Here is a 27,783-nt window from a genome sequence, read left to right on the forward strand (position 1 = left end):
ACAACAAATGACTCATCTTGTAACTAACCACCTTAGAGAACTATTTTTTTCTGCAGTGTGTTGCTTTATAACTGGTGAGACATTCACATTGTCAGAACTTACAGGAACTGTATCTGCAGAACCCACATTGTATACAAACTAAGTCACTATACTGCCATACTTCCACTTTTTTTTTTTTTTTTTTTTTTCCCACAATTCCACACTGTTATTCTTATTTGGGTATTAAAAATTTGGATTATTTTCTACTACAGACATGCTCAAGCCATACTCTTTTCTGTGAATTCCAAAGAGCACTGGACAACTTCCTAAGCTTACTTAAGCTTTTCTGCTTTTTCGTGTTTGCAAGTTTGTTTTTCCTTGGCCGCAAGTTGCGCACGGGAAGGTTTAGGTTGGAAATGAGGAGACATTTCTTCTCAGAAAGAGCAGTCAGGCATTGGAATGGGTTGCCCAGGATGGTGGTGGAGTCACCGTCCCTGGAGGTGTTCAAGGAAAGGTTGGACGTGGTGCTTAGGGACATGGTTTAGTGGGTGACATTGGTAGTAGGGGGATTGTTGGACCAGATGATCTTGGAGGGCTTTTCCAACCTTAATGGTTCTTTGATTTTATGATTCTTGTTGACTGTACCCAACACTATGGAAGGAGCATGGATACTACACGTTGTGTATTTAGAGAGGAAGGTCATATATTTGTCTCAAAAAAAATAGAACGTCTTTCTACATTTTTGAGTTATGCTCTTTGGAATATGTGTTTTTTTGTTGTTTTGTTTTGTTTTGTTCTTTTCCCTGGCAAGTCTGAGAAAATCAGTTAATTCATTGCTGACTCATGTATTGAACTTTGACTTGCAAATGTTCACATCTTTACCTCATTCCTTTCCCAAATCACTTTCTGAGTCTCATTACGGCCACTAATTAAGAGTTTGGAAACAGTACAAATGCATGCAGAGAAGTGCTGGTGGACCTACACTATTATTTTGTTAATTAACAAAAATAATAAAAAAATATTGAGTTCCTAGGTATGAGTCAAGTGCTGATACTCCTGCACAGAAAAGGATTTATGGTAACAAGAGTTTTCTGGAACCATTGGTGCTGGTTCGTCACTTTTCAAGAGCTTCACCAAACTGTTCAGCAAAGCTCTTGAGCTAGCTCTGCAGCTCCACAGGGAACACCAAAGAAAAGCATTAGACTGGCACCAAAACCGAGAAAAAGCAATCTCTGAAGGTCCCTCATATTTTTACATAACTTTTCAAACTCCTCTGAGGGATATGGGAATTTTTGTCAGATCACTTCTGTGGCCCAGAAACCACTTCTATTCTTTATGAAAAAGTAATAGTAATAATAATAATAATCCAAATTTCTTAGCCTTGTCAGGACTCATTCTTCATGAAATCAGTCTCCTGGTGCAAATGAGAGGAAGAAAAGGATTTTTCAAAATATGCATTGAAATTCAAATGCTCTGGGGAAGCAGGACAACATTGCTTACTCTCATATTCAGATGTGAAGTCTTTGAGTCTGGTAAGATTTGTACTGTGTTTAGAAGGGACATCAAAACAGGTCTGGTTCCTTTCATAAAGGATCTGTAAGACTGGCACTCCAGAGTGAGGTAGATTCATATTTCTTTTGAGATAATATACGCTGCAGCACAAAGATGCATAATGTAGTTTTGAGAAACACAGCTGAGGCACTGGAAAAAGTATAGGTATCCTATGACTGGTTGCTCCCCAGCATACTCAGAGCTAGCTCATGAATTTCTGTACAGTTCTGAGCTTTGTGGTATAGACAGGACCTTGTATAATTACAAGGAACATGTGTGGCCTCCAAGTACAGAATTGATTAGAACAGAATTGCTGATGTGATACCTGCAGTCACTGATATGATATCTGTAACTCATGTGAGCTGCCTCATGCATCTCAGTGTGGGACTGATTATTACTGAGGATTAACATACTTCTTAAAACTGGACCATGTTGTGTGGCACTACCAGGTCTTCCCCCTGCAGCTTGATATGATAAGAACAGAAAATGCTTTCTCTGTTCTAACCCCATTTATTCTCTCTCTCCTTGCTGGAGGCTGATGGTGCCATGCTGGGCAAGGATACCTCTCATTCTCTTCTGAGACTAATCTATTAGCTACACACAAGCTCTGACTGGCTAGAAAAACCTGTCACATCCAAGCAGCTAATGAACTATTCACCAGCTCTGTTTCTGAGTTGGTTATTTTCTGACTCAGAGTTGAAAAGTTTTGCATTGAGTGTCTCTTCCACATATGAAAGGCAAAAGAAGAGTTCTCCATTCCTATCTTTTTGTATGATGTGATTTACACTTCTCTATCTCTTGGCTGAAATACAGTAATGCATTATAGACTTACAGACTTATTATCAGATTATAGACTTACAATCAGTTCATGAAGATTTTGCAGATTGAGAAACTCCAGCTAATACAGGCTTCTTCAGGACAAACCCAGAGCAATATAACTATATTACATCTGCAGTCCTCTCCCACACAGGCTGCCAAAGGTGTGACCCCTAAGAGTAACTACTTTAATTGGTCTTATCCTAGTATTGTTGATATTTAAACTTTAAGCAAAAACAACCCAACAATAATAATAATTTAAAAAACAAACAAACAAAAAACAACAACAACAACAACAAAAAACACTATATTTGAAATGTTGGCTCTCCTGCATGCACAGATCAAAGTTTGATGCTCTATCTCACTAACCATGGCTTTACTGCAGATTTGTATATGCAGAATGCCAGCTTGTGCCTCAGCTGTTCTTCAGATGCTGCTGATAGTGATAAACAGAGAGGTAATTGCAGCTCTGTCTGGACTGGAAAGACGTCATAGGGTGGTTGTATCTCCAGAATCCCTCAGCCCACAATTTCAGTCCAGAAAAGCATTCAGGTCTATGTGATGGGAGACAATGACAATCATTTGAAATGGGGTTTGACAACAGATTTGCTGACAAATGCTTCTGGATAATGCCTCTGGAGAGAAATAATGCTATAAAAGACATGACTTGATAATTCAGTCTGAGCAAAGAAAGTTCAGACCCATCATTTATCGGAACCCATTACAAGAGTTCATCTGAAGATTTCGACATACTCCCAAGACAAATATGCTACCAAGAGTAAGACACATTCAATAATGTATTCACTAGGAAATGAGGACTGCCATACTTAACAAGCTCTTTATATAGTTTAACACCCTTCTCCTAGCAGTGTCCATTCTGATGCTACATGATTCAGAGATGAATTGTGCCAAGAAAGTGGCTGTGTCTTTCTCATCACGTAGCAGACTCGACCAGATGGTTAGTGCTTATTATTGCAGACACCCTAGTTTCGAGCCCTAGAGCATTAGGAAGCATTAGGAATTAAGTCTCCTATAAAGCTTGGACCTCTTCATTATAGACTTTGGGGACATTTATGGCTTTCTTTTTCCTCTGCAGGTCATAGCAGAGGCCCACCTTTTTCAGCACAGGATTTCTCTTTGCTTTTAACATTGAATTAGACTGAAAATCTTTCCACATAGCTCTGCTCTGCTGGAATTCTTATGACAGAAGCAATATGTCCAATATTGTCTGCGCTTAGCTGGCACTTAATTATGATGTACATATTCAGCTTTTTCAATTCTTTCCTGGCAAATCAGTTTCTGCAGCCATATAATAATTTCTGCCACTCCTTTTCTGACTTATCTCCAACTTCTAATTTTTCCACTGGAAACTGAGGTAGCAAAAGGAATTTTCTGTCTTGGCTACCACACACATTACTGGGGGAAAAAAAATCAAACAAAACTAAACAAAAAACAACCAATCAAACAAAAAAACAAACAAACAAACAAAAAAAACAAATGACAAGTACAAAGACATAGGTCAATGACTACAATGTCTATGCAGGGTAGCAACAACAAATGAAATATTTATTTACAAAAATACAAGGTTCAAAAATTAAATAGCATTTTAAAGATTTTAAAACCTGCAAAATACTCAAGCATACTCTACATGCAACATTTTTCCTCCCTAGGTATTTTTTTCTAAGGAACAATTCAATGATAACTGAGACTTAAAAAGCAACAAAGTCATCTTAAAATCAAATCACCAATCTGAGATCATTAATATACAGGTACCTCATTGCCTTGCGTCTCATTTAAAATATGAACCACACCCCCTTGTTTTAATACACATTTATGAATACAAGCACCCTAAAGTGTCAGTGAAGGTAGAAAGGAGTGCAATGTTTCATGCATATGATCATGCCTAATGATTTTGACCTAAGATGTCAAGGTTTTTGGATAAATCTTCTTAGATATATTATTAGCAATAGTCATACTATAGATGTATCTTTTAATGTCTAGGATATTTGTACTGCACCTTTAGGGCTCCAAGGAATCCCGGAGCTTGTGCCTACCAGCATATCCAATTCTTACAGTAACTTGATTACAAACTTCCATTTGTTTAGCTTGGAGTGCTTATAAGTAAGTTATCTAAGAAGATTTGCTACTTTATCTACATAACAGTCCATCCTTCAAATCCATATCTCTCTAATTTAGAGAGAAGAATGTGGTAAGGGACCATATCAAAGGCTTCACTCAAGTCCAGGTAGATGATATCCACCAATTGGTTTGGCAATGTCTGCCTTTGGTGAAGCCGTGCTGGCTGTCTCAGATCACCTCTTTATCTTGTATGTGCCTTGATACGTCTTCCAGGAGGATCTGCTCCATGATCTTCCCAGGCACAGAGGTGAGGCTCTGTAGTTCCCTGGGTCTTCCTTTCTCCCCTTCTTAAAAATGGGAGTAATATTTCCCTTTTTCCAGTCACTGGGGACTTCACCCAAGAGCCATGATTTTTCAAATATGACGGAGAGCAGCTTGGCAACCACATCAGCCATCTCTCTCAGCACCCTGAGATGTATACCATCTAGTCTCATGGATTTATACACATCCAATATCATGAGGTGGTCCTGGACTTGTTCCACTGTCATACTGGGATAAAATCTGCTCCTTTCACCCCCTCCTCAAGGTTCAGGGTCCTGACAGACATGGGAAATTTGACCACCACTGAAGACTGAGGCAAAGCACTTATTGAATACCTCAGTTTTTTCCATGTCTGAGGAAGCCAGTTCTCCTGTCTCATTTGTCAGAGGGGAAACACTCTCCTTGGCCTGTCTCCTCCTGCCTATGTATCTGTAGAACCCCTTGTTAGTTTTCAAATCCCTTGCCAAGTTCAGCTCCAACCTTGGCTTTCCTGACCCCGTCTGTAAATGAAGAGCGCAATGCTTCCCTGATGCAAGAAATGCCATGTTGTAGCACGAAGGAGAGCAGCTAACGCTCACTGCTTGGTGGCTACTCATCGGGGAAAGAAATGCAATTTGCCATAGCTTTGTTTAAATTTAACAATCTCCACCTCGATTTCAAGAGCTGCCCAGAAGTTCTGGTCCATCAAGAAGGCCAGCGCTGGGCAGACAGTGGGGCTGGCAACGCACATTTCTGGAAAGAGGAACCCCAAACCCCAGAATAAGAGATTGGTTTTGTGTGGTTGTGAAGGAGCAGAGATGAGCTCCGGAACGTTTGGGGGCGGAACGGCACGGACAGGAACGGCAGGGAGAGGAAAGGCACGGAGAGGAACGGAAGGCGCGGGGAGCAGAGCGGGGGAAGATGGCGGCGGCCGTGGCGGCCACACGCGGCCCGGAGGCGGACAGCGGTACTGAGGGAGGGCGGCGGGGCCGGGGCTCGCTCCCCGCAGCCTGTGTGCTCCCGGGGGCAGCCGGCTGCTGGGGGCTGCTGGGGGTGTGGGTGCGTGGTTTGGTAGGGGGCAGAGCTGGGGGAGCTCTGGGATCGCGGGGCGATGGGATGCGGCTGTCTGTACGGGGGGGGGGGGTTGCTGTGTGCTCCCTGCTGGGTCTGGGGGTCACAGCTAAGCCCAAGGGAAGCCTTGAGCAGGAGCTTCTTCCAGAGCTCCTTCCTGAGGACTGATATATTTTGTATGTGTCTATGCCCAGATAGACCACTGAGCAAGTGTAGATGAGGAAAGTACGGAGATCCTGTGTACGTACATTTACAGCACCTCCCAGTTAGGGCTTTTTTACTGAAACTTTGTGAGACTGGAGTCTGCAATTCAGAATGGAGCTCCAAGAACTACTTCTGGTGGAGTTAAAAACTAGATAGCAATACTCTAGCATGGACAAGGCCTAGGGCTGAGAACCTGACAAATTGTTTTACGTGTAGGAAGCAGAATGTGATTGTGCACCTACTTCACGTGCAACAGTGTGGTTTTGTTTTTTAATTTAGAAATCAAGGTATAGATACACATCAGTAGCTTTAAGTAGTTTCTGAGTATGATGGACAAATTAGTTGCTTCAAAATTTAAGTTTCATGGTAAGGAGTGCTGCAGAAAACATCCTGTGCAGGGTGAGAGAAAACACTAAAAAGCATTCAACTTAGTTGTAGTGAAAAATCATATCTACGTGGGTAACAAACAAGAGTTCAGTTAGTATTTTTGAGTTTCAGTAAGTATTTGTGCTACAGGCCTAAAGCCTTGCTGCTTTCCCTGATAACCAAATTCCTTTGTAGCTCTCTGAAGGTGCCCGGGCTTTAGAGACTCTGTCTCAAACTGGTTAACAGCACTGTTTTGCTGCTACCTTGCTGTTTCAAAAAGAAACACGTCGAAGGCAAATTAATGAGTTAGTCTGGCCACAAGGTATATATATATTTAAATAAGTAACTTGTCAGCAAGTTACTTGGCTTGTAACGGAAGGTGTGTAGTAATGCTTACAGAGTTAAAGCCCTTGTTCCAGTGGAACATGACGTTATGATTTCAAAATATTCTTTCTAATGCAGAGAGAGAGGTGGATGGGTGAAAGGCAGCCAGCTTTGTGTTTGGAGGTGAGGAGCAGTCAGCTGGTCTCAGAACCGGTGGGGAGTTGTCCCCTTGCAGGTGGGACTTGAAGAGGTCAGAAACCAGCCACTTTCATTCTAGTTAATTGTCCTCACTGTTAAGGACTTTATTTTTCTTATTCGACCCACCAAACAGGCTAACAAGGGAAATAGTAAATTCTTCATGTAGCTCTGCTTTTCTTGCTGTGTTCTTTGCTGTATCTTGATTCCAGACTTAGGTATTTTAACTCCAGTTATTTTGTTTTGTACTGATGGGGTACGAGGTAAACAAATTAGAATTTGAAGGTATTTTGTTTGTGTATGAAGAAATAGAGCAGAAACAGAAAACGGAACAGAGGCTTGCTGCCTCTCGTTACTTTTGATAAATGCCTCGATTCTCTGTCTCACAAAACAGTCTCCCCTGTGTGTTTTCTGTGCCAATCACGTTTTTGATGGTGTTAACTTTTTGCGAGCAAACTTTACTTTCATGTAAGAAGTACTCCCTACCTTCAGTTTAATCTGTCTACATGCATTTAAACACAAGATGTCGCTGTTGCAGTTTTTATACAAGTATGTACATCTGTATATCTACATGCATACATGTGTTTATATACACGTTTAAGTTATATTTTCTTAACTGGAAAATATCCTTTTCCCCAAAAGCTTACCAGACCTAGTCATCAAAGTATTTTTTCATCTAATAAATTTTTAGGGCTATCTTTTGCTTCTTAGCTAACCTCTTTAGGTAAAATTACTTTAAAACATCCCTGAGAGGAGCAAGCTCTGGGTACTTGTTTATACATTCATTATCATGGTGCAGGCCTGCTAGAGTAGCATCTTAAGCAAGGAGTACATGGGCCTGAAATTTCGTAACATTTGCGTATGGAACAAATTGAGCCTGTGATGGGCCCTTACTAGAAATTGATGCCTTTTTCTTTTTCATTTTTCTGCCCTAGGTTCTGAGTTAAGCTCAGGACTTCCAGATGACAGCTACTCATCAGGAGGTGAAGCCTTGGATGGAGATGATGAAGATGAAGCAGCAGCCCTTGACAATGTGGCAGAAGAGGCAAAAAATTCCAAACCTGGCCCAGGTGCAGGCTGGGCAGATGCCATGGCAAAAGTGCTCAACAAAAAGATACCACAAAATAAGTCCATTATCTTGGCCAAGAGTAAAAAACTTGAGAAGGAAAGAGAAAAGGATAAACAAGAGAGGCTGGAGAAGAGGAGGAAGGTGAGAAAAAGACTCAGCATTTCATTGTACAGGTGGAGATGTGATAAGATCCCCTAAGCAGGGATTTAGGAGAGCACTATGAGCCTGTTCTCAGTTTTGGGATCTCTACTCCATTGTGACCTCAAATAGCTTCAATTTCTTGACTTTCTAGGCAGTCCTGCCCTAGGGCTTCTTACGTTCTGGTCGATTGGACAAGCTGATCTTTGGCAGTAGGATTGTGGTGTCAGTCAGCTTAAGATGTTTTTGTTGTTGACAGAATGAAAGAAGCATCCTTAAGCTCAGATTTCTATTTACTGTTATTAATCTGGGGTATAACTCCTTTTGATGGCATTAGGAATGCAAGTAGTTCTAGCTCTGTCATAGAAGGTGAGAAGGAGAAATGACAGAAAACTCTGGTCATCCAAATTCTGCTGTGGCTTCCAAAATCAAGGCCTCGTGGTTGAGATTGCAGCAATCCATGATGTGCTTGTGAAGTGGTTTGCGCTCCTTGATTTTCCATGGTAGGAGTTTTCTATGATGACATCTGTGCCCTGAATTACTTACAATCCTGAAACTGTTGTAATGAAAGCAAAGCTGTTGGCAATTAGTGGTTTTGTTTTGTTTTGTTTTGTGAATATTGCTTTTGTTTGTTTGTTTGCCTTTTTTGGTGGAACTTTAACTCCAGGATGAAATTGATTCACCTTCAGGCTAAAAAGTGTAGTAATAGTTCTAATGTCTCATCTTACCAGTTCTGTTCTACTGGGAAATCCTGGTATCTACCTGATAGTCTGGTACATGCTGTGTTTACGCCACAGCCTGCCTTTTTAAAAGAGCTTTGGTAAAGGTATCTCCTCAGTTCCAACTGTCCTAAATACCTGTTCTCATACAATAAACACGTGGCAGTTCTGTAAAGCAGAGGTGGGCTGCAGGTCTCTAACCTGACCTGTTCACCCTTAGAAAAATGTCAGGGCAGATTGCCTTTAATTTCTTGCTGGTAGAAGGTAGGCTAGGGCAGTTCTTTTGATCAAAGGCCAAAACATGGTCATAAACTGTTGAGTTCATAATAGTCTGCCTGGTATCATAAAGATAAGGACTTTGAAATTCCATGAAAAACTTTTTGCATGAAACAGACTTAATGCAGCATCACCAGAGCTAAGAACTGTTAGATTGTTGAAAGGGCTTAAAAATGTTACCTTACTCTTGGTACAGGAGCTGCGGAAATAATAGCATTTTGCTATTGGTGTTGTGTGGCCCCTGATAATTTAAAAGTTGATCAGTTTGGGATTTGGAAGCAGTGAGCCTCAAAAAAGACAAAAATCAGTGTTGTATACAGCAGTTCTTCTCCAGTGGGTGCTTGTTACTCTTTTGTGTTTGAGTTCTGCTCATTGTGGCCTTTGCTGTGCACTGCTGTCCGTCACAAAAGCTGCATGTGATTAACTCAGCAGGGGAAGTCATATTCCCAAGGCCCAAAATGCAACATGCTTGTCTTGACATGCCCAGAAATTTATTATTTATGGGTTTCTCTCTGATCAACTTGTGAAGTTTTGGAGTTGAAAACTGTCTTTGAATCATTTTCTTGTCTGTAGCAGCCAGTGTGAAGGCATCAGTGCAAGAGACTTGCCTCAGACCTGGTGTCCAGTGCTGTATTGGAGTTCCCCTTACCCTCAGCCAAACTGAGCTTTGTCAATTTATCATTTTTTATCTCCTCTTGCTGCATATTGTATAAGACTATGCTGCATTCTCAGATGCTCAATGCCACTTACTTCATGTAACAATATTTATAATGCAGCTCGATAAAAAGCGGGAGTGGGAAATGATGTGCCGAGTGAAGCCAGATGTTGTCAAAGACAGAGACAGAGAGAGAAATCTTCAGAGAATTGCTACAAGGTAAGAGCATTTTGAAAGCTTTCTTGAAATACACGTATATATTAAAGGGAGGAAAAAGAGAAGAAAAGGCCTGTGCAGATAATCTGTTTCCAATCAGATTGAACTCTTAAGAAGTGACTAGCAGGAGCCAAGTGATTTATGTACAGGTCTGCATTGTACAGTATCAAGTTCAGCAAAAGATTTCAAAAGGTTTGCAAAAGCATAAAAAATTAGACAAGAATGTAATGTTTGCTTAACAGAAGTGCTTTGCTAGACCCCTTCATTTTGTTTAAATTAGCAAAATGCTTTAAAAATGCAGAACAGTTGTGTCTACTATTCTGTTTCTTCTTTCTCCACAGAGGATTCACCAGATACATGGCTGCTAGGTTCGGTTGCCTGTTTTGCATTATTGTAGTTCACTGCCACAGAACTAGTCGAGCTCCTTGTTGTACTCCCTGTATGCTTTTGTCTCCTTACAGGTCTCATTCCTCTGCCTTGTTCCTCTGCCTCAGCAGCTCTTAAGATCTTGTCTGAGGAATTTAATAGCTGGTTGTAGGATGAGTAGCATGCTTCTGAAGATGAAAAGTGCTTTTGTATTGATCTCAGTGCAATGCGCCATGCTTGCTTTGGGGTCTGAATGGTTATTTGTAGATTTTTATTACTGGCTCCTAGCAGTAAGTGTGAAGGAAGGTTTAGGAAGGAAGGAATTTAAAAGCCTCTTGTAGTGTTGTAAATGTTACATCTTATTTAAATTGAGGTTCTAAGTAACCGTTTTTAGTAACTAGAAGCTATCTGGCATCTGCACTGATTGGTTGCTTTGATAGAAGGTAAAGGAAATTTGAGTTAAAAAGCTGTTTTTGTCTTGTTGTTCACCTCCTTTCCCCTGCTTTCCATCTTAGAGGTGTTGTACAGTTATTCAATGCTGTCAGGACTCACCAAAAAAACATTGATGAGAAAGTGAAGAAAGTTGGGAGCTCTGAGAGGCGACGTGCTAAACTGCTGTCATCTGTATCAAAGAAAGATTTCATCGATGTTTTAAGAGGCATGGAAGGTGTTAAAGGAAACCAGAATCCTGGGAAGGGCACAAAAAGTAAACAGGTAGGCTTCACCTGGGTGAAATACTCCTTACAAAATACTTTCTCAGTGTAATTTTTGTCTGCTAATGTGCCTGCACTTCAAAACAGCTGTCATCAAAGTGTGTGCTTTTTTAAGAATATTTAGAAAGGAAGCTTTTGGGCTTCAAGGTACAAAACACTGCAAGCTTTCCTGATAGGGCATCAAGCCTTGTGTTCAAACTGCTTATTTTAGCTGTGTTTTAAAAATAATAATAATGATAATAATGGACTTTATCTTGGGTTTTGCACATCATGTAACAAACTGTAAGCTTTTATTGGGTCAAGACCTTTGGAGTTCAGGAAATAATAGTTATGAGTTCTTTAAAATTGCTAAAGGTATGGTGTCTACATGGTATATTGGACTTTGTGGGTACACACAGTTTCAGGCATTTCATACTCAGTTGTGCAGGATGATTATGCTCTGCAGCTTTGTGGCTTTGCTGTGCAAGTGAACACTGCAACAGGAAGAAAGTGAGACATTAAATCTTATATGTAGGCTTTTCTCTTTCAAATTGTGTGTTGGGGCTTTATTGCTGATACAGTGGTTTGGAAAGTAGTGTTTTAAGATATCTTACATTTTTACAAACGGCTGAGAAGGATACAGTTTATTTGGATTTGTCCAACTCTATCAGTCCTTTTAATTCACCGAGTAGCTCAGGGTTAAAAACAAGTTGCTCAGACATATACTGTCTTGTATTTCAGAAGCTGCATGTTTTTGACATGCATTTGCATCCAGGTTTGAACTTTGTGCTTGGTAATGGGTGGAATACTTCTCTTGGCCCAGACTTACACCAGTTAACTAAATGCTTTTTAGTGCCAGAAAGAAATACTTTAATCAGTTGGGAGACAACAGTTTGTCATATGTTTTTTGTTTGTGTGCACTTGGGGAGCATGATGAAACGCTGCCTGGCATGAAGAGTTCATAGAATTTTCATGCAAGTGTAATATTAAAGTTGTTTGTTTTTTTTTTTTTAATTCCTTGGATAATGAGAACAGTTTAGGTTGGTGCTGACACTTTATTTCTCCTTAAATAATTCCAGCTTGCTTGTTTGGGTGGGGATATGTGCATGTGTGGTGTTGTATGTTTTTTTTTTTTTAGGGAATGGGGGGCAGGGAGGGAAGGAGTGTTTTTTTTTTTATTATTTTTTTTTATTCCCTGGAACACCAGAACGTCAGAGTAATAGAAGGGCCTACTACTATTGCTGATATTAAGGGCTGGTCAGGATTATTATTAACTTAACAGTCCTGGGAATTAATCAGCTACAAAAACATGGCAGACTGACAATGAATCAACAGCTGAGCAAAAAATGGATTTTTTCTGTGTGTGTCAAATTGTAGAAGGGCAATTTTCGAATTATTAGGGCTGAAAACAGATTGCAAATGCTTCTTTACAATAGAAGCAGTGTCTTATGTCAGCAGCATCAAGCATTTTTCCATTAAAGTGCTCTGGACAAATAATGCTTTAGGTGCTGGCTGTCTAGTGTCGTTTTGAGCATGGATAGGTGCTACTTTCACATAGCCTCTGAACAAAATCTTCAGATTTGTGAGTTTTTCATTATGAACTTAAGACCATGCTTCTGCATTGGTTTATTTATTTGTTGTTGTTGGTGGTGGTGGTTTTTTAATATTTATGTCTACATGGATAGACTGTCTCCCCATCTCCTGCCATGTTGCATTCCTTCAGTGACTCTCCATTCAGCAGTATAACAAGGTCTTTAAGAACAGTTTGAAAAGGAGTTTGTTTTTTTAATCTGCCTTCTATTGTGAATATATCTTACCTGTTTATTATGATCCCATATCCTTAGTTGTTGAAACCAAATTCTGATCTTTAGTCTCCTTCTCAGAATTGCACAGACATTCTGCAACTGAACAACACTGCTGGCTTCCACAGCTGTATCTTTGCTTCTTGGTCTTTTGAGGGTATTTCAAAGAGTGTTAAGCAGGGATGAGACTTTGAGACAGTGAATTCCTTAGAGCGCAAACCTGGTAGATTTTTATGCTATCTGAAAGCTCATTTGTTTGGTCTGGTGGTGGAGGTTGTTTTTTGGTTTCTAGTAGCCTGCTTTGTTTCTAGCAATTAAAGAGTATGGCGTGTATTTCGTTTTGAAAAAGAGAGGGGAATATATTTATTTCGACATAAACAATGGAAGGGATGCCAATCCCAAACTCCAGGCTTTGTGCCATCAATTAAAAAAACAGTCCAGAACAATAAAAACACTACCCCACCCACATAAAACGAGCAGTTAGCAAGGAAAAATAGCAGAATAAAGCCTTCCCAGTGAAAGCAAAACTTTCTTTACCCACACCTGGTACTATGAAAGGAGATTTGATTATATTTGTGAGAATGGGCAAATACTTAGCCTTCTTACTCTACAGTGGTTTTTGAGTGATAGATTTGCTGTCGTGGTTTTGAGAGTTTGGCTCCTTCCAAATGTTAGGGATTGTTGAAGATATCCCTTACAAAGCTCTGTTGTGATTGATTATTTACTCAAGTATAGGTATGCATGAGAAAAAGAAATTAAAATCTCTATAAAGGCCCATCTGTAGTGGTCGGATTTTGCTGTGGCACAAATTCTTTTAAAAATATGTTCTTTTTCCACCAGTTTCGTGCCTTCATGGGAAGAACAGGTAACCTGTACCTTTGCCAGAGCTTAGTGTTGTTGTTTATAGTCTCAAACGTTTAGCCATTGGCTCAGACACTACTTGGTGTACCCACCCAATGCAGCTGTGAAAGACTGTCAGGCTGTGAAAAATTTCTCATGCCATTTGAGACTATAGCCCCTTTTCAGGTTTTGTGTGCCCAGATGGGAGTAATTACTCTTCTGAGCTGGAGCCAAAAACTTTGCCTTTCATATCACTAACTGTTTATCAAGGTATTTCTTAATCCTTGCTGAGCCAGCTGACTTGTGTAATGTTTTTCCCTGTTTTTTTTCCAAGGTACTGTACAAGATGCTTGCCTCTGGGTAAGGTCATGTAATATCCCTCCCCCTACCTTATCTGAAAGCTTTGTGTTGTGGGATAAGAATGAATAATGGGGGGAAAAAAAGCCTCACTGTTGTGTTTTTTTTTTATTTGGGTGTGGGTTTTTTTGGAAGCATTTATCGGCAGATACAAGGGCTTTCCATTCTCACTCAATGCAATCTTTACAGAGCATGTTTTCATTTCAGTATTTATTGCTTAGATCTTGGCTATTTCCCACCTTTAAGAAACCTGAAGAAATGTTAATAATCTACACTTTGTTTGTTTGTTTGTTTTAAATAGTAGTAATATGTATCAGCTGTCTTTCTGGCCATAAAGGCTGAAGTCATCTTTATGTTTGTAGAGCAAATATAGAAGTAGACAGTGATGTTAAAGGATATTTTATGCTATTCCTAGAGGGTTAAGTTCCTTTCAGAGGTATGCCCATGAAAGAGATGTCACAGGGTCTAACATAGGTGGTATTTTTGTCAAGGATACTTTATTCTTTTAAAGCCTCCATGTATTTTAGTTTGTCTTCTGTAGGCTGTAAGTTGTTCATCTGACCTGGCCTGGGACTTACTGCAACCGTTGGTCTGCAAGGGTATGATAGTAGATTGTAGCCTGAACCGAATCCTTATTGGGAAAACATGCCCTACTCTTAGCACCCTTTTCTGGAAAAGATTTCATAAATAGGGAGTTTATTTTTTCCAATTTAAATTTTGAATTGTGCTAAGTTTCAACATGTATGTAGTTTTTGAGATGCCAGTTTCAATGCTCGTGTCTGTTATTTGCAGATTATCTTAATACATGTAATCTACTCTGGTTTTCGTGCAACCAAGTACTCCAATTAAAGTCTAAGACTCCACTGAATCAGAATAGACTTCAAGTCTATTTCTAGCTTTAGGCATCCTTAGCAATTTTCTGGGTGTAGTTAAGATCATTGGCTTAGGGAAGTACCTTTGCTTCCAGGGTTGAATGAAGTTTCTGATCCCTTGAATCTATACAGGAATGCTTGCTGGTGCAGCAAATTAGAATTCTGAAATCTTAATTGTAAGAAAGCAAAGACCATTGCAAAACATTTCCAGAGCAGTCTCAGCCTTTCTCCCTTGCAGCATGTCAGTTACAGCAAGGTTATTCATTCTGTGATTTCAGCAGAAGCACCAGAAGCTCTCTTAACTTTTTGCTTGTCATTTGTGCTTCTGTTTCCAAAATGTGGTGATGAAGGCATCTTTGAGGAATTTGGTAAGGTGCATCAGCACCTCTTCTAAACTTAAAAGGAAAATTTTAAGTGATAATGACATTCCAGAGTCATTATCACTTTACAACAGTCATAGTAATAAACTTCTGCTGTCTTCACAGAACTAATTGAAGGAGTAAGGATGCATGCCTGTGTTCCAGCAGATTTGAGGGGGCAGCCAAGTATTAATTTAGTTCACATGCAGCCAAAGCAAAGTTGTTCTCCCAGTTCTAATGTTTTCCCATTACATTCACAGTAACTTTAATTTGTATTTAGTTATAAATCATGCATTTGCATCTGCCTTTCATATGTGTGTACTTTCTTGAAGGCCACCTCCTGTATGCTTGGAGTTTGTTTTTAGTATCAGGAGTTGCTGATGAACTACCTACACAGTGTATTCTATTGTACATCCTTATGGATAAATATAGCACAGCCTGCCACCACTGTGTTATATCCTAGTTACCTTCTCTAAGATAAAGGATTATTCTGCAGTGTTAAAAGTTGTTTGACATATTTACTTTCAATCTGTTTGCAAGAAGATGTATTGACTTACCATTTTTGGGTCATCAGCAGGGTTGGGTGTTGAAAATATGCAAGTTCAGTTTTCTATCTAACAACATACATCTACATTCCCGTGTTAAGAGAAATAGGTCTTTGCCAGTATTTTTATAAGTATCTGATAGATGTCAAGAATTTAATGCTGCAAGTTTACTTTCAGGTAAAAGAGTTAAAGTTGATGTGATGGCTTTATCTCACTAGGTTCACCATTTTTCCTGTGTTCTTGCCTTCAGGTTTCCCTTTCTGCTCTCCTTTTGTATCTCCTAGGGCCTGTTTTCTTTTTCTGTTGTATTTGACTAGAAGGCAGGAAGGAAGAAAAGCTGTGATTTGTGCAGTCTGCTTCCACCAACCTCTTCTTTTTTTCCTCTTTTTTTTTTTTTTTTTTTTAATCCTCTTTATGTTTCATGTTCCCAACAGGATCTTTCCCTCTGCATTTTAGGGCCAAGCACACATTCCTATACTATGGTTCCTAATGCTAAAGCAGCCCTGGCAACTGCTTGCACAGGAGGACGTGTTCTCTGTCATTGTGATTCACATGTGGTCTTCGAAGATGTAGATAGCATGTGGTCAGTGAGGATGGATATTTCAGGAGAATTTGGCTACTAAAAGCCTGTCATAGCAACTGAGGTGGTGACCTCAGGTTTGGGAAGGCTGGTCCACCAGGTGTTTAAAACTTGGCCACACCTGGGAAGGTGTTCATGGAGATAACAAAATACGTTACCGGCTCCAAAATAGTCATTAAATGATTTGTAAGTTCAAGAAAATGTATAACAAGGTATTAGCAAATGCAGGTAGGAAATACTTCCTTCTTAGAGTAGACAAAATGTTTTAAGTTCATCTTGCCTTGGAAAGAGTTGAGGAGATTCAGTTGAAACATTGCAAAAACCTACGGCCTGAGGCAGGTGGCTGCAATGGAAAACTTCAGCCTGATGCGGTCAAAGTTTGGCAGGTTTAAGTGAATTTAAACAGGGACTAACAATTGAAATGTGATGCAATATTGAAATGGCTCCATCTGTAATATTTAAGAGTAACTCGCCTTGCTATTTGATTATTAATGCACAGGGGACTATGGTGTTGTTCTGTTTTCCCAGACAGTGTTGCCAAGCTGGTTTTCAGTAAAACTGTGTCTAAAATAACCACAAGCTTGTGGTATACATCATCTTCTGATCTTTCTGTAAGTATACAAAGCACAGACATCCAAAATGTCAAACCCTATTAGAATTGCTTTATTGAAGTGTAAAACTATGATTTGCAGAATTATTTTAAAAGGAAAGTTGTCTTCAGTGTAATCTGTGACTTTTTTTTGACTAAAGTTGTAAAAGTGCATTGTGTCAGAGCTGGGGGAAATCTTTTCATTATTTATTTATTTTTTTTAATTTATGCATTTATTTTTCTCTGCAACAATGGCAGAAAACTTTTAAAATGCTTCAGGTCATTATTCTTTTGGGGACCTATCACTTTTTCCAAATTTCAATCCTTTCAGCTTTTTATTTGGAAAATGCCGTAACTGTTAAACAGCTGCTCCCTGTTGCTAAAAAGTACTTCCTAACCACTGCCTGCACCACTACCAAATTGATAGTTTTTGACTTTAAAACCAACCTCAGCAGATCTCACAAAGTTATGACTGTGGACACAGCCCTGATTTAATGAAAAAACAACTTAAAAAAAAATCCAGTTTTATCTGGTAAATCAAGTTGGAAGCCTTATAAAAGCAGCTGTCCACTTTTGGCTTTGTTCAAAACTCTTATAGGTAGGGTAATGTAATTAGAGAAAATAAATCTGAACGTTCCATAGAGTTTATAGAAAAAGTTCTCTGAAAGTAACAAATACTGGGTGGGACTTGTCTCTCTGAACCAGTTTTTTTCCCCTCATCTAAGCACTTTCTATTGCAAATTATCTTGAAAAATGATTGCTTTACTTTGAAGTTTTATTAAGGTATAAAATGTTCCTATTTGCAAAGTGTTGAACTAGCAGATGTGAGATGTGTATTATAAATGACCTCTGTGCACACCTACTCTTCTGTTTATCTTGCTAGAGTTCAGGAGAGATGGGTCAAACTGCTTACAGCTTCCAATAGTTAGAGGGTTGCTCAATTCAGTTTGTATATATATATATTTATTTTCTGTTGGATAATCGGGCCGGTATTTAATGACTGTTTCTTAAATTCACTGGAAACTTAGGAAAGATATATATAATATTTTTAACCTGCTATTACAAATAATACTAAAGCTGTCATCTTGGAAAGATCTGACCTTTTTTGACTTTGTTGCCAAACCCTGGATGCTGTTCTTCTCTTTGTGGCCTCTTCCATTACTTCTTGACGTGCAGTCATTGTGAAAGCCTATGCAGAAATGTAGATCAGGGTGTATGGTCTGTTTGTTAATGAATTTGCTGCTTGTTCATGAGGGTGTGTGGGAAATTGCAGCAAAGTAAACTCAAAGAAACTTGGATTTGCAGGCATATAGTTTATATTGCAAAAGCCATTTAAATAAAAGTAGGGGCAATGAGAGCAGGGTCATTTAGCCAAAAAAGCTGCTTAGTAGTAATAAAAATTTCAGTATTTCATATTTAGTAATAAAAATATGCACAAGCTAGTTGTATTTTTTTTCCTCCTCTTCCTTCCTCCTAGGTTTTGGATAGCTATACTTGTTTCAGGACTCAAATGTGAATGGAAATCCTGAGTCAGAAAAAGGAGGCCTTTTATTAGCTCTACTTCCTAATCAGCTGTACTTTGAGATGATTTCTTAAGTGCTGGAGGTAAAGGACTTGATTACTATGGTCTTCGTTATTTGAGATAACCTTTTGGGACTTGCTTTGCAATGCCTCTTGCTGAAACATAATGGAAAACAGTGGATGATTTCAGCATCATCTATAGGAAATAATTGGTATCACGTTTTGATTATTAAAAAATCTGCAGGCTGCTAATTTATTCTTTAAAAAAAAAAAAGGGGGGATCAAAAGTACTCCAGACAACCGTTGGCCTTCATGCATCCTTACTGTGCTAGCAGGCAAATGCAAACTTTTATTAAAAGCATGCAGAAGGTCTTAAGATACCCATCTGGGACACTGCCTAAGTATCTTTCATAAATGAGTAACATGGAAAGATCTGTTGTGATTTGAAAATACTTGTCTGAAATAGGTTGTAGCAGTCCATTATTACTGGACTTCTGAGGGATAGTGGATAGAAGACCTTAGTCTTAAACTGATATTTTTTTCCAGGCACTTTTTTCCAGGCGCATATGTAGTTACATATTTTCTAGGTACAATGTAAAGGTTCAGAAACTGTGCACCTTGCAACAAGGGTATTTTGGATCTGGGGAATGTTTAGGGAGAGAGCTGATCCTTAAACTCTGTCATGTCTTCAATTACTGCACCAAATACACATTAAAAAATGTAGCACCAGCTTCTTCTGTCCCTTGTTGTGTGGGATTTTTTTCTGGGTTGAAATACTAATTATCTGGAAAAGTTCTTTCTTCCTTTTTTTGAATCACATCCAAACAGAAAAACTCTTGGTTCATTATTTTCCTTTTTAGGAATATCAATAGAAGTTGGTAAGGAGGAGTCCATCTAAGTCTGGTCTTGGTAATTAGCCAATATTTTTTGGTACACAATGAACATTATTTTGCAGGCTGTGGTTCCTGGAAGTTCAGGCTTAGCTAGCACAGAGACCTACCTAGTCTTACTGATGAGCAGCATGATCTTTTCTGAGTCAGAATGAAGACTCTCAATGAAGCAGTGCAGCTACTTTACATCTTAGATGTCTTATGAACAAAATGCTTTATGATTCAAGTACGTCACTTATCAGACAACAATTTATATAGCAGGTTATTGTATTCAAACTACAATATAACGTGGTGCATTAAATGCAACAGTCTTGATCATACGCTGTTTTCAACTATACAACTCATTGGATCTTTGTCAGGAATTTATGGATCTAGGTGCTGTGCAGTCTTTGGTTTACAGATCCTAGATCCTATTGTTTAAGTAGATGAAACATGAAAGCTGTATGGAGACTGACAGATGGAGAAAAGGTAGGAATAACAGGTGAATGCTGTGATAGTGACCAGTATGGCAGTAATTCCCCTGGTGGTGGTATAAAATCTGATAAGTGGGCATTGCAGGTATAAAGGTAAAAGCAAATAGCTGAGGATAATGAAGTAGTTTTTGTTACAAGAGGGCAAAAAACAAACATGACACTTTAAATAATACGAGAATAGTAGTATGGTCAGACATAATCTTGCAGCAGCAAGTGGTACAATTGGTTGTGCAGTGAAGGGATTTCTGAGATGACTGCCATGAGAACGGGAGTCCAACAAGTTCTGAAGAGCTCCAGAGCTTCCTGTATGCAGAAGAGCTCTGTGTTACACTTGAATTCTTTTGAATATTTTTGCTTTTTCTGACAGAAATAGTGATTCATGAGGTTTATGGTGAGCTGAGGTTGAAGAAATCTGTTCTTTCAAACTCCTGTGATTCTTTTTTGCAATTATGCATTTAATAATGACGCTAATGATTTTCCTCTTTAAGTCCAGATAAATGCTTGTTCTTAGATTTCTGTAATACATTTCTGACTGCTCTAAGGTTGGAGCATGATTAAGCCTCTGCATGCCAACCCAAAGCGTTCCTTCTCATTCACACATCCTCCCCTCATTGCAGTAAACCCTAGAGGAGGATGTGAGAATGGGGAGATTCCTCATGCAGGTCATTAAGCTGTGGGTGGTCTTCTGGCTGTGCTCAAAGTGAAAATCAGTATTTGTTGTGCTTCCATTGCCTTGTAGTAATAATTCCAGTGCTTTACTTGCAGAGAAGTTTGAGCAGAAACACCGAGGTTCAAAACATACTGGAAAAAAAAATCACTCTTGTATTTGTTTACTAGCAATGCAAATACAAATCATAGTGTGGTTTGAATAAATCTCCCATACCATGCTTGGTATCCACGTTATAGTGTCACTTCAAATATACAAAGGCAATTTATTTCGGTCACTAATTTCTCATTAAGAGAAAGTATAAATGGTTGTTGAATGACACTCACCTTAAGGAATAAATGTTTGTGTAGCAAACATTACTCTGCAGCAGAATAGACTTCTGTTGTGCGAATTGCTTGCTCTGCAAGCTCACAAATGCTTTCCAAAGTCAAACTGAGTTTCTGTGAGACTTCAGCTTAGAAGTTTGGGCCAGTAACAGGTACAGCATATAGTCTCATTTTCCAGATCTGTGGTTTTTTTTTGGTCTGTTTGGGATCCATATGCATGTAGGAACCTTTCTTACAGTAAAGATCTCACTGTATCTGAAATAAGTTGATCAACAGTTCTGACTGTCACTTTAAACCTATAAGTTCTGTTTGTTTGTTTGTTTTGTCTGTTAAAAATCATTAAATTTGGTAATTTGCTTATATTGCTCTTTCAGATACTTAAACTACAGTTTTATGTACTTGCAGCTGAGAGCATACTTATTTTTCTTAGCTTGTGAGGTTGGATATTCCTGAAAATAAATTTAGCGGTAATGATTTTTTTGGTGTTCTTTGTCTTCCCCCTCCAAGGTTTGTTTCTTCTTTTGTGTGTGGGTTTTTTTTTTTGTTTGTTTGTTTGTTTTGTACCTCCAGTACTTGTCGTGTTTTTGAGTTAGGCTTCAATTTGCTTGCCTGGGGATGAGGAACAGCATAGCAGCAGTCATTTGGAGAAAGATGCAGGATTTGCAGGGAGAATAATTGTCAGACATAGTATGAGAATGCATTTTGGCAGTTACACTTTTAACTTCTTGGTTGTGACAAAAGCCTCCCTGTATTTTGAGTTCTTAGATGTTTGTATTGAGCAAAATAGAGGAACATGGGGAGGCAGCTCAAATTAATTAGGCATGTTAGAATTGTTTTCTCAGGGCTTAAAATTGTTGCTTTAAAGATATTTATGTTAGAAATTCCTTCCCTGACAGGTACAAATAAACATTTATTGTATGTGATTGTAAAGAGAGATGCCCCTGCAAGCTCTGGCATTTCATCTTGTTCACAGAGCAAAGGCATGGGAGCCCAATGCGCTGATCGTAATTCTTATGTTTGAAAAATGTTAACTTGTTAATATTCTGCAGTTACTGTCTTCTGGACAATAGGGGATTTCAGACCGTAAGGGAATCTCCACAGTCATGCAGATACTTTTGTTGTGCAGGTGCAGAAACTGATGTAAGTTCCACAAGCTAGTGGAAAATAGAGTGAAGTCTAATCTGTGCACTTTGTTTTCAGATCATATACTTTAATATTGTCACCAATAAGCATTACAGGACTTTTATCAGCCTATGAGTAAGGCTCTGGAAAACTTCCCTGCTCCAGTTTTAGACTAGTGCTATCTCAGTAAGACAACAGCTAAAAATGAGAATGTCCTGTGACTTAGACTGAACTTAATTCTCTCATGCTTTCAAAGGAAGAAGGCTTTGGGCTTAAGGCAATTGTTTGCAGACTGAAGGAGCTGATGTGGTGGTAAGTCCCCTTCTGCTGCTGGCACTGCAAGACCACAGAAAAATTGCTCCAAAAGCATCCAGGAGTCGATTCCAGCCCAGATCCTGCAAGTGATGTCTGCTTGTTCTAGATGACAGAAATAAGCTTTGTTTGTTGATTGGTTTTACTAGGACTTAGCTAAGAATTTCTGTTCGTCTCGTCCTGGTGCAGATTTTAGAGAATGTCTTCAAACCAGAATTAGTTTGGGAAGCACCTCCCCATTACAGAAGTACTTGTGTCAGACTTGAGCTAATGTTGTGATAGTTTAGGTGACACATCAAACAGGCAAGATGCTGTTTGTGGTATTTATACAATCTCTTCAACTGGGCTATCCAGCTTTCCCAGCAAATGGGCCTTCTGCACTATGGTAACCACAGCTTTGGGTTTTGGTCTGTCTTATTGCAGTGATAACACCACGTACCAGTGACTCCTGAGACATTTTGCTGGTTGCTGCCTCTCAGACCTTTTTGAAACAAGTTATCACACCTTCAGGCAAAGAACAAACCCATACAAAAGTGTTTATAAAAGGCGGGGGGAGGGATAACAAAAAACAATTGTTCACTCCTTGCCTTACTGCTTCATGTAGCATTACACATTTATGTTTATATAGCTTGTTTTGTTTGCACATGGGGATGTTCAAAGGGAACTTCAGTGATGTCCCAGAATGTGGGAGAGGTGGATGAACAGCTGACTGGGAGTTCAAAGCAGAGAATGAAAGCTGGTTTATTTTCCAAGTGCCAAGAATCACTTTTGCTTTATTTAGATTAAACTAGATTATGGCATTGAAAGCCCAAGTACATTAACATTCTTATATAAAACAATGGGGGAGGCAATATTACAGTTAAACTAACTGTTAATTATACAGATAGTCTTGCTGCATATTTTCTTAAGACTCCGGGAATTTTTTTGATAGAATAGATTGGGGTAGCTGTGACGGGAAGAACAGAGCAGTAAATGACTTAGGAATGAAGATACCAAACACGGTGTTTTCTTCACTTGGGAGCATGCTTAAAACTGATTAAATATTTGCTTTCAAGTATTTAATCTTCATCTTTCAGGCATGGACATGCTACCTCTGTCTGTCGTCTTAGTGCTTGTATAAATCTCTATTCAAACCTTTGTGTCTCCTTACATAGTGGGTAATTCTGCGGAGGATCAGCATCCCTTTTTTGTTGAGGTCCTGCTTTTGTCCTGTTGTTCGCTTGCTGAATAGTCGATTGTGATGAATTTGAGAATGGGGCTTGTCAAAGCCTGAGCAGCCTTACACTGTCATTGCTGACAATAATGTCTGTTATGCGCATGTGGAAAAAGAAATGGCATCTCTGATGATTTTATTATTACTGGAAGAAGAAAATTGGATTTTGTAAGGAAAATGGGATTTTTCTATTTGGGTATTTCAAGTTTTACTCTGTGGCACGTTCAAGCAGTGATTATTTCTAAAAGGTCTGGGATTTATTTTTTTTAAGTGTTTTTTGTAACCATTCTGACCTTTCTCTCTCCTCTGGAAAGATGGACATATAGAACAATTGGAATCCAGTTTTAAGAGAAAAAAAAAAGCTTTCAGCTCCTTGTGTCCAACAACAGAATACCAGAGGTGGCACTAACATGCGTTATTACCACAGTAATATCTTAAGGTCTGCATATGGACCTACCCAGACTGTAACTCTTAATTCTAGTTAATTGATTACCCTGCCTGAGATAATTTCAAGCTTTACTGGGTACTGTATTTATGTGAATTTCTGCAAAAGTGAAAGAAGATAGAAGTCACTCCCCTGGGGAAAAAGCAGATTGTTGCTTTTTCCACTTCTGCTAGAGGTGGGAGAGTTACCCTTAGGAGTAGGCATTATGAGAGCAGCTGTGAAGACAAAAAATAAAATGGGGAAGAAAAAAAAAAGGTGCATGCATCCTGATGAATAGCTGCAGTACTGTAGTATATCTCTTTTATCTTTTTTTTTTTTTTTTTTCCAACTGGTCCCTGGGAGATTCCATTTGGGAAGGAAGGTGTTAAGATTTGTAATGCTATTTTTGTGAAGGTAACCTTTCCAAAACAGCTGAACAAGTCACATTTATAAACATTTCTGTTTTGGTTACTTATTAAAAATATACGTCTTGTTTGGCAGACTTTTTACACTCAAATAGCCTCTTTTGGAGTGAAGTGTTAGGTTAATGTTGATCTGCACTCTCTATTCCTAATTTCTCTTGCTGTTAAATTCTTTATGCTGCTCTCTCTCAGAAATTGTGCGAGCATTAGCTTAAGGATGCAGTGGTTCTATACAGTATGCGTAGTTTAGAGATGCACTGCAAAGAGGCATGAACAAATGTCTGCAGCGATCATACGTTTACTATGGGTTTTGCATCTAGTAGGCAAAACCACATCCACAGAGGACACTGTAACACATAATTCTAATCTGCTATGTAGTATCAGGAGGTGGCAGTTACACTGGTGTGAATCAGTTGAGGCCTATCCTTTTGAGCAGGGGAGTGGGAAGAAGAACAGTGAGTTACTTGTATACCTGTGTTTCAAAGACCTTTCAAAAGTAAGTTGTTTTCACTTCCCCTGATTCCTCTTTGGTAGAGTAATTTTTGATTGCATGTTGGACACTGAGCTGTATTGTTCCTCAGAAGTATTTTGCTACAGAGGCTCAAACCATTGAAATCCTTCACATTGAACAGTTTTCAGTATCAGTAGGAATGTTGGACTTGCTTCATACTGTTCTTTAAAACTTTTGCCACGGGATGGAGCTGTTGCACTGTCCAAGTATGAGCAGTCACTTAGAAGAACTGCAACCTAGCAATGTTTTCAGTGCTAACCTAAAACTAAGGCTCCTGTCACTTGATTGTTCACCAGTCTGTGTATTATGGACTCAGTTTATCCATTTTGAAGAAGTAGGAAACTTGGAATAAGGTGTTGTTGGCTTGCTGACTGTAGATCACCTTTCAGTTTCTTAGAGGCAGCTTTGCACCATATGACAAGCCCAGGTAGTGAGGTAATAATCTACATAAAGGAGATTTGGTTCATGTATCACTGAATATGTTTAATATTAAATTTGTTTTTTTTTTTTAAGCCTTTATTAAATCCATATTTGTGTTTTAGAAATGTGCCAAGAAGTGTTCTAATGAAGCAGCACCTGGGGGTTAATAAATGATATCATGAATCCATTTTGATTGCCAAGAAAGATTTTAATAAAGGAAGCCATGCCCAGGGTTGACCGTTTCATCCACAATGAATAATTGATTTGTTTCCTTATTTCTTTCATTGGTTGGTTAAAACAAGTTTCTTTATCAGTATCAGGTCATTTATGATTGTCATTTGTGTACCATTTGCATGAAGAGCTGGCCTTTGGGATGTCTGTCAGTGCAAATGGCGTGTGAGGTGTTATTTTGGTTGCTTGAAGGGCTTCCATCTTTTCCTGCTCCTCTTTCACATTCAACTCATCTTATCTTCCTTACCTTCCCCTCAAACATACAGGGTCAAGTGAAGTCTGAAGAGGGACCAGAATGGAATATACTGCGAGATGACTTCATGATGGGAGCATCTATGAAAGACTGGGACAAGGAAAGTGATGGAGAGAGCAATGCTGAACAAGGAGGTGGTCTGAAACAAGAAGATGACAGTGACTGAATGAAAGTGAAAATTATCAAGATAATTTTTTATCTTTTTTCTTTATTTGGATAAAAAGTCAACATTCTGTGAATGTACAATGGTTGGAGGATGTTTCTTTTCTTAAAAAGAAACTTGCACAACTTTGGAGTGCATTTTCTCCTCCGTGTCACACTCTTATTTAATATAGCTACGTTTGCTATACTGAAATCCTGAAATATTTTCCAAAACATGTATAATTTTCAACATATTTCCAAAATATTTTGTACAGTCAAAATAGTGGCACCTGCCCAATAAAAGATAGATTTTGCCAAGGTCATTAAAAGTTTATACATTAGTCATAGCAGTTGATGTATTAGTGCGCCTGCATTTGCAAATCAGAGTTGCACTTTGAAAAGTTGTTAGCAATTCGCAGTAGAAATGGCTTACAATAAACACAGAAATGCCTTCACCTTGTAAAGTTATCGGACTCCTATAGAGACTTTATTACTTTGGCCAGGAGAGGTTTTGTAGATAATAAAGAAAAGTAAGCGTTCATGTGATGGTCTGGTCTTGGAGCATTACTTTGATTAGAGACAACTCTAGAAACATAATTGTGAAATGAGACTTGACCTTACTGATTGGCTTTTTGTGTGTGTCTATGTACACATAAAATATATATATATATATATATATATATATATATATATATATATATAAAAGCATACATGTATATGCATGTACGTTTTTTCTCTGCAAACCTAAAGTTGTATGCCCTAAGAGACTCGTAAGAGCAGAAAGGACAGTCATTGCTATTGTGTTTGTGGGGGGAGAAAGGGCTTTTCTAACAACACTGCATAGAATTGTATTCAGTGTTGGTTCATTTGCAGTTCCAGCGTTCTGGTCTTTTTCAGTAGGGAGCCGGACCTCGTAAGATGCATCCTGTGGATTTAGTCAACTGTAATGCTAATTCCTCAGGTCTGCAAGGGTCAAACAAAAGCCCCTCCTTTAAGGTGCATATTCTAACAATACCAAATTTTGGAAAACACACATCAGTATAACACTATTCACTTTGATTAAGCAGTTTCCCCTAATAGGTGGCTAGGTTGCAGAGGTGCAGAAACCAGCGTACATAATACAAATATATAGAATTATGTGAGTACAGATGGAATATCATGGAGGTTAAGGAGTTTTAAATGAGAAGCTGAGGCTGAAGTCTTCTGCCTTCACTAGTTGGATTGTCTGTCTGATGCCGTGTAGTTTAACTTTGCAAATGCAGAAATGTGATAGCAATGTGAAGAGAATGCTTTAGGTCCTCTGAATTGATATTTAAAAATATATAGTGTCTACAGATAAAACTTGAATTTTTGGTCTTCAGCATTGAAATGTGTGGTAAGACAGTGTATTTAAGTTTTGTAACGAAGGCATTGAGGAAGGCAGAGGGATTGAACTGTGTGTGTTTTACAGCATAAAAAATATACATACAAAATGGTAGAGAGAAACCCATCCTAAAAACTGGCAGTGGTTGCGTTATCCCTAGCCTATTCATCTGGTATATATTGTAGCATAATTCTTTGAGGAGAACTCAAGCTAACAGCAGAAATGTTTAGATTTTCAAGCTGCTTTGAGTGTTAAACATATTAGATATCTGAGTAGACATTAGTTTGTGGCCTGATATTTATTATCACAAATGAAGGCATACACACAAAATATCAAGTGGCAAAACCACAGAAGTTTGACATATGGTTATCCCAGCTTCTGAAGGTTAGACATCTGTATAGCTGTTCAGCTAGAGCTGGCATCTCATTAGTGCAATACAAAAATATACTACAATGAATCTTGAGTCTATAAAACAGCATAATAGTCTAATCCGACATGGCTTTCTTTCTGCAGAGTTTAGTTACTTTGTGTGGA

At 38.8% G+C, this 27,783-nt stretch overlaps 1 protein-coding gene across 1 annotated transcript; it reads left to right on the forward strand.

Annotated features, from left to right (window-relative positions):
• The first annotated feature begins 5,548 nt into the window (after positions 1 to 5,548).
• On the forward strand, positions 5,549 to 26,432 carry RRP15 (ribosomal RNA processing 15 homolog). Its single transcript, XM_068676021.1, has 5 exons — positions 5,549 to 5,692; positions 7,821 to 8,095; positions 9,864 to 9,961; positions 10,840 to 11,038; positions 25,759 to 26,432. Exons 1-5 carry the CDS (start codon positions 5,647 to 5,649, stop codon positions 25,909 to 25,911), a joined length of 771 nt encoding a protein of 256 aa, XP_068532122.1. The 5' UTR covers positions 5,549 to 5,646; the 3' UTR covers positions 25,912 to 26,432.
• The last annotated feature ends 1,351 nt before the right edge of the window (positions 26,433 to 27,783 follow it).

The sequence above is a fragment of the Anas acuta genome, chromosome 3 (genome assembly GCF_963932015.1).
Source record: "Anas acuta chromosome 3, bAnaAcu1.1, whole genome shotgun sequence".
Lineage (NCBI taxonomy): Eukaryota > Metazoa > Chordata > Aves > Anseriformes > Anatidae > Anas > Anas acuta.